The 6514-nt window shown below is 32.9% G+C and overlaps 1 protein-coding gene across 1 annotated transcript in view; it reads left to right on the top strand.

Annotated features, from left to right (window-relative positions):
- Positions 1 to 2149: 2149 nt before the first annotated feature.
- LOC106465552 (potassium voltage-gated channel subfamily H member 2-like) overlaps positions 2150 to 6514 on the top strand; it is a gene marked incomplete at its 3' end in the record, with an annotated part of 55388 nt that continues 51023 nt past the window's right edge. The window contains exon 1 of the mRNA XM_022393472.1: positions 2150 to 2616. Coding sequence (XP_022249180.1) covers positions 2541 to 2616 — 76 coding nt within the window. The remainder of the gene's footprint in view (positions 2617 to 6514) is intronic.

The raw sequence follows: 6514 nt of genomic DNA, 5'->3' as shown, positions 1-6514 counted from the left end.
AATAGACTTTGTTCCTTTGATACGCTTAAGCTGGTCTTTGGAACATTTTCACTTACAGTGGAGGAGGATCTCCGAAAAGTTGATAAAGATGTACGATCTGAGATGACCTTGTCGTCCTTCAGTGTAGTTTATTATAATGTAAGCCACGATGTGAGACAATAATGCGTAATTATGGTCATCAGATTAGTAGTTTTACTAAGGGCAACAAAAAACTTGGGCACCTTCGTTCTTATAAAGTGTAATTAAGTTTCAGTTACTTGCGATAATTAATAGGTTTTTAAAAAGATCATTAAATTAGAGCTTATAGAAATTAAAAATATACACTTTGAATAAACTACTTAGATTTTGTGATAAGTTATAAAAACATTTTAATTTTTTGCTAAGCTGTGCGATTGAAATTTCTAGTGGACAGCTCTTGCCTTGTTGCTTGAGTGAAACGACGTTTAGAATTGGGGGTTAAGGCCACTCTGCCCACCCTAGAAACAAAGCAGAAACAGCACATTAGAATTTCCAAACCCAAACAAATATCAAACTGCTTTGTTCTTGAAAAGTCAAATATTCTTGAATTTTTGTTTGCTTGCTTTAGAGCGAAGTCACATTGATCTACCTGCTGTGTAAGTCGTGTGGAATCGAACCACGGATTTTAGCGCTGTAAGGCAGCAAACTTAAAGCTGTACCACCAGGGGACTCTTTAATTTTAATAAGTCTCGTACAAAATTTAAAATCAGTTTACTTTTAGAGCAAGCAGATCGGGAAAAAATATTTAAGAGCTAATTAAAAAGTAACGATACTCTATTTTAAAATTTGGGCTTTATTAGGAGTGGGGGTAGGGTACGAATGATGACCACCATGTGACTATATAATAGGTGGGTTTACGGGTGCCACAATGCCGTATTTCTAGTAGAGTCTGTTTGTTCCCCTCTCTCGCCAAAAACAGACTTATATCACAAACTTCCCTGTGTAAAAACAGATCTGTATCACAAACTTCCCTGTGTAAAAACAGACCTATATCACAAACTTCCCAGTGTAAAAACAGACCTGTATCACAAACTTCCCCGTGTAAAAACAGACCTGTATCACAAACTTCCCAGTGTAAAAACAGACCTATATCACAAACTTCCCAGTGTAAAAACAGACCTGTATCACAAACTTCCCTGTGTAAAAACAGACCTATATCACAAACTTCCCAGTGTAAAAACAGACCTGTATCACAAACTTCCAGTGTAAAAACAGACTTGTATCACAGACTTCCCCGTGTAAAAACAGACCTATATCACAAACTTCCCCGTGTAAAAACAGACCTGTATCACAAACTTCCCCGTGTAAAAACAGACCTATGTCACAAACTTCCCTGTGTAAAAACAGACTTGTATCACAAACTTCCAGTGTAAAAACAGACCTATATCATAAACTTCCCCGTGTAAAAACAGACCTGTATCACAAACTTCCAGTGTAAAAACAGACCTATATCACAAACTTCCCCGTGTAAAAACAGACTTGTATCACAAACTTCCAGTGTAAAAACAGACCTATATCATAAACTTCCCCGTGTAAAAACAGACCTGTATCACAAACTTCCCTGTGTAAAAACAGACCTGTATCACAAACTTCCCCGTGTGATCTTTGTTTTTAGAGTTGAGAAATTATATTAAGAGAGAAAATTAAGTAAATTAAAAATAACAACCTTGATTTCTGTCAATTTGGGAGCTTTCCGTCGCAATGCAGTGGCGTAGTATTCGTGCTTTCAACTCGATCTAATCGATTCTCAAGTTTGAATTCTGCAATAATTCCCCAGTTTGAGAAGAATAACAGCGAACACTTTTCAGTCCTAATTGTTTTATTATACTCAACGTTTACCGTTATAATGTGCAATGAAAATCATACGCGAACAAAACAATCAAACTGTTTTGTTCTGTCTTCTCATGAGAAATGTGGACTCTTAAAGCTGATGGCTGACATGTTTGCAATTTCTCACAATTAAACGTTTTCCTCGAAGTATACACTAGGTAGCGCTTCAACAATCAAGATATGTGTGCGTTTGTGTGTGTATATACAAAATAGGTTTAGCTTTAAGTGATCTCAAACAAGAGTAGACAATGAAATAGTGTTGTACTCGTAGAAGTCAGTTCAATGAGCATAAAGTCGATAATTATTTAGTTGATGAATTAAAAGAGACAAAAATACATTTGTGAAAAAAAAGTGAAGTCTGAGAATATAATCATAACCCTAAAAAAAAAAAGAAATACTATTTTCTTTTCTTTCTTACACAAGCTATGTTTTATTCCGTTGCCTAGTGCTGTCCACGTACATATATATACGTGTACCGAGCTTCCGATCGATGACGTAGGCTGCTTGCTGCACGTTCTCAGCCGGCATGGAAAAGATTTCTAAACCAGGGTAGTACAGTCGCTAGAGAACCGTATGCTGCGATACCAGCTTGATTTTGTTCTACTGGTGTGGAGATTCCCCACACTTTTATTAGCAGTATGGTGTTTTTAATATGGTATTTTTACCAGAGATAGTCTAGTCCTCGACCCACAATGCCCGTGCGTAGGGGGCATGTTGCCCCTCAAAACACCTTCATCGATTCTATTATCCGCAAGTTTGACAATTTAAGTAAGTATTGTAAGGCTTAACTTGTTATATAATTTCGTGAATCTTATTTTTAAGTGCATTCCTTATTAATGGATATGTTCTCGTTATTTTAGGCTTAAATAACCCAAAAATTTTGTCTGCAAAAATATACTGACGTTATGACTGGTCAGTTGTTTGTTGTTCTTGTTATTATTGCTAATTGTTCCAGTCTGCCTTTTACCCTTTTTCTAGTATTTAAAATTATTTTATTTAATAACTAAAATTTAAGTATAAATATTTACTTTAAATCAACGGCAGTTATTACATCTACTTTCGTATATTTTCAACAGAGAAAGTTCATTCTTTCGTCTGGTAACAACATTTTATTGTAATTGTATATTTTTTTTCCCCACAGAAATTCAGTTCTGTATCTAAACTACACCCTACATAAAAACGGGTTGAATGTCAAGATTTTAAATGTTTTTTTTTCCTTTCAATTTTAATCTGAAATACCATATTTTCAGTGTAGATGACGCTTCTCCACTAATTAAGTACAGTCACAACAAATATCTGTTAGATTCTGTAAGGAATTTTCTCGTGTTGTTCGATAATAAAATAAGGTTTATGAATGTTTGGTAATCATACACTGATACAGGGAGTCGATGATGTATACATTTCATTTCTTTTAACATTTTGTGAGTAATTAAATAAAAGTTTTTCCCCTTCCTCTGATTAAAACCGTAACTGTTAAAAACTTGTAATTACAAATTCCGTTCGTATCATACACATACATATATATAAAACTATATATGTGAGTGTATTTGAAAAAAAGTGGACTTCAAAACGTATTTGTTTTTTTTTTATATTAATAACTCCTAGCCCCCCAGTGGCACAGTCTGCGGACTTTCAACGCTAGAATCCGGGTTTCGATACCCGTGGTGGGCAGAGCACAGATAGCCCATTGTGTAGCTTTGTGCTTGAATACAAACAAACAATAACTCCTAAATAACGAAAAGAAAACAAATGCGTTGACAAATTAGTTTTCAACCAACGACAAACATACAATATTTTAATCATTTTTTGGCAATTCAATATTAAATAGTTTAGATATATTAATTGTTACGTGACAACTACGGAAAATGATAATTTCTCCGCACTTATAGGTTTTGACTGTTAAATTACTTGTGGAAATTTATTACAAACACACTAATATTAACGTGAAATATTGTTTTTATTTGATATAAAAACCTATAAAGTTAATTTTTTTTTCTATAATATTGTTCGCACTTTTTAAATTACGAGTACAGCTGAATTCTATGACAAACGCCCCCCCCCCAGAGGCACAGCGGTATGTCTGTGGACTTACAACGCTAGAAACCAGGTTTCGATACCCGTGGTGGGCAGTGCACAGATAGCCCATTGTGTAGCTTTGTGTTTAACTTCAAATTTTCCCTGTGTTTCTTCGCGTAACAAGTGATTTTAACGTGCTGTTTTGTATTTAGAATTTTAAAAATATTATATTAAAATGTTGGGCTTACAGTAACGACGCTAGCGTTGACATTGATTTTGTTATCTTTTTTTAAGTGTAAAACAAAAGCATGGAAAATATAATAACTTTTAGAACACTCTATCCCTAATAAATTGAAACACTTTAAATCAGCTCTCTCTCCCTATTAGAGACAATTGACCGAACCTTAAGTTGTTCTAATACAACTATTAGTTAACCAAAGGGCAGAGCAGACAGTTGCTTATGAGCCCACGATGTTAAGTCGTTAAGCCTTTCTTTTTCTATCTCAGATAATATTTAGAAGTTGGAAATTATAGTATTTTAAAGAGCCTTATATTTGGTAAAAGGTTATTTTGATGAGTAAAAAATTCCAAGGAAAAACAAGCATTGAGGGATTATGGAGAAAATCGCCCACGGGCCCCCTTTAGTCTTAATTCGGCCCTATTTCTGAAGCCTCATTTTCCATCGAATGAAAATATAGTCAAGAACTATCTTCTATTCGCATTTTCAAAGACTTTAAACTTTGTTAAAGTTCTGTGTAAACGTGAAGTAAATAATGATTCACTTATGTTTTTTTTTAGATGGAAGAAGCGAACATTATTATTATTCAATTAGTGTTATGGTTATAAAGTACAAAATAGTTAACATCAACGTTATACTTCTGGAAAACTTCTGAGTAATCAGGCCAAACTCTCAATAATGTTCTATCGTAAAGTTGGAGATGAATAAAAAAGAAGGTATACAAATATAAGATATAAAAAAAGGTTTAATCTTTAATTAACGATGATTACGACTACGTGTTGGTCTGTTTATCTTTTGTGTTTTTACAAAAGAAAGTTAAGATCAAAATAAGATCAAAACTCTATTAAAATGTTATAGACAGATTACAGACAAATACTCTTCTGAACTTGAAGCTCAAACGAATATTTTCTTAAGGGTTGTTTTCTAAAATATAGAATAATTAATAACATGACACTTTTAGGAATAAATAAAAGCACGTTTTATGAAACTTGAGAAAAATTTAAACCACGTTTCATTAGTATTTTGAAACTTGAGAATAATTGAAACGTTGTTTCACCAGTACTTTGAAACCTTGAAATAATTAAAAGCTAGATTTATCAGTACAGTGAAACTTGAGGAATAATTTAAACCACGTTTTCATACTTTGAAAATTCGAAATAATTCTATCTATTGTTTCGTTGCTACCTGGGGACACTGTTTTAATTATTAACTTTCAATCATTTAATACTACTGGTTGATCAATGATTTGAAATTTGAAACCAGTGTCTCAATATCAAAATATAATTGTTACTTGTAAATAACTAAGACCAATCTTTCATCACAACTTTGAAAAACTGATTTAATTAAAAACGACGAATCATTGGAATTTAGGATAATAAAAAGAATTAAAAACGATGTTTCGTTAGTATATTATAACTTGAAAATAATTAAGACCGATATATTGTCGGTACTTTGAAATGCTGAAAGAATAAGAGCAAAGCTTTCAAACGATGAAATAGTTAAGAACAACGTATAGTTAGTATTTTAAAGCTTGTAAATAACTTAAAAGTCAAGATTTCCTCTGGAGTTTGAAACTTCAAAGTAACTAAGGTCAATATTTAATATTTCATTACCGTACTTTGAAATATTAAAAAATAGTTAAAACAATGTTCTATCAATACTTTGAAACTTGAAAACAGTTATGTCATATTCATCAAACTGGCCTGTCCATACTGATGAACATCTAAAGATTCTACAAAAGTCCAAAATATAAATTCCCTCCAAACAGGAACTAATAAAAATATTTTTTTTTCAACGAATGAGAAACGTTACTTTATGTTTGGAGAAAACTTTCGTTTCGACATTTGTTTTAGGCTCACACTTACTAAAAGTGATTGTTCAACATATCTTCTTAAGCTAAGTACTTTTTCAGGGAATTCGTGTGTAACATTAAGCTAAGTCCTCCCCTTGAATTATTTCAGTCATAATCCTAAGTTCCCACCCCTTCCTTTCAAGTGAACCAGGTTTATGTTGAACATCATCTATTGTTTAAGTAGTCCAGATGCAATATTAAGTTCCCTCTTTTAGTGATTTAAGATATGTTTAGTTGCCTCCAGATAGTACAAATGTATTGTTAAGGTAATGTTGCCTTCACGTAGTCCAGATGTATTGTTAAGGTAAGGTTGCCTCCAGGTAGTCCAAGTTTAATATTAAGTTCCCTCTTTTAGTGATTTCAAATATTTTAATGGTATCTAGATGTAATGTTAAGGTAAGGTTCCTCCAGGTAGTCCAGATGTATTGTTAAGGTAAGGTTGCCTTCACGTAGTCCAGATATATTTTTAAGGTAAGGTTGCCTCCATGTAGTCCAAGTTTAATATTAAGTTCCCTCTTTTAGTGATTTCAAATATTTTAATGGTATCTAGATGTAATGTT

The sequence above is a fragment of the Limulus polyphemus genome, unplaced genomic scaffold, assembly GCF_000517525.1.
Source record: "Limulus polyphemus unplaced genomic scaffold, Limulus_polyphemus-2.1.2 Scaffold1980, whole genome shotgun sequence".
Taxonomy (NCBI): domain Eukaryota; kingdom Metazoa; phylum Arthropoda; class Merostomata; order Xiphosura; family Limulidae; genus Limulus; species Limulus polyphemus.
This window is presented reverse-complemented; position numbering and strand designations above follow the sequence as displayed.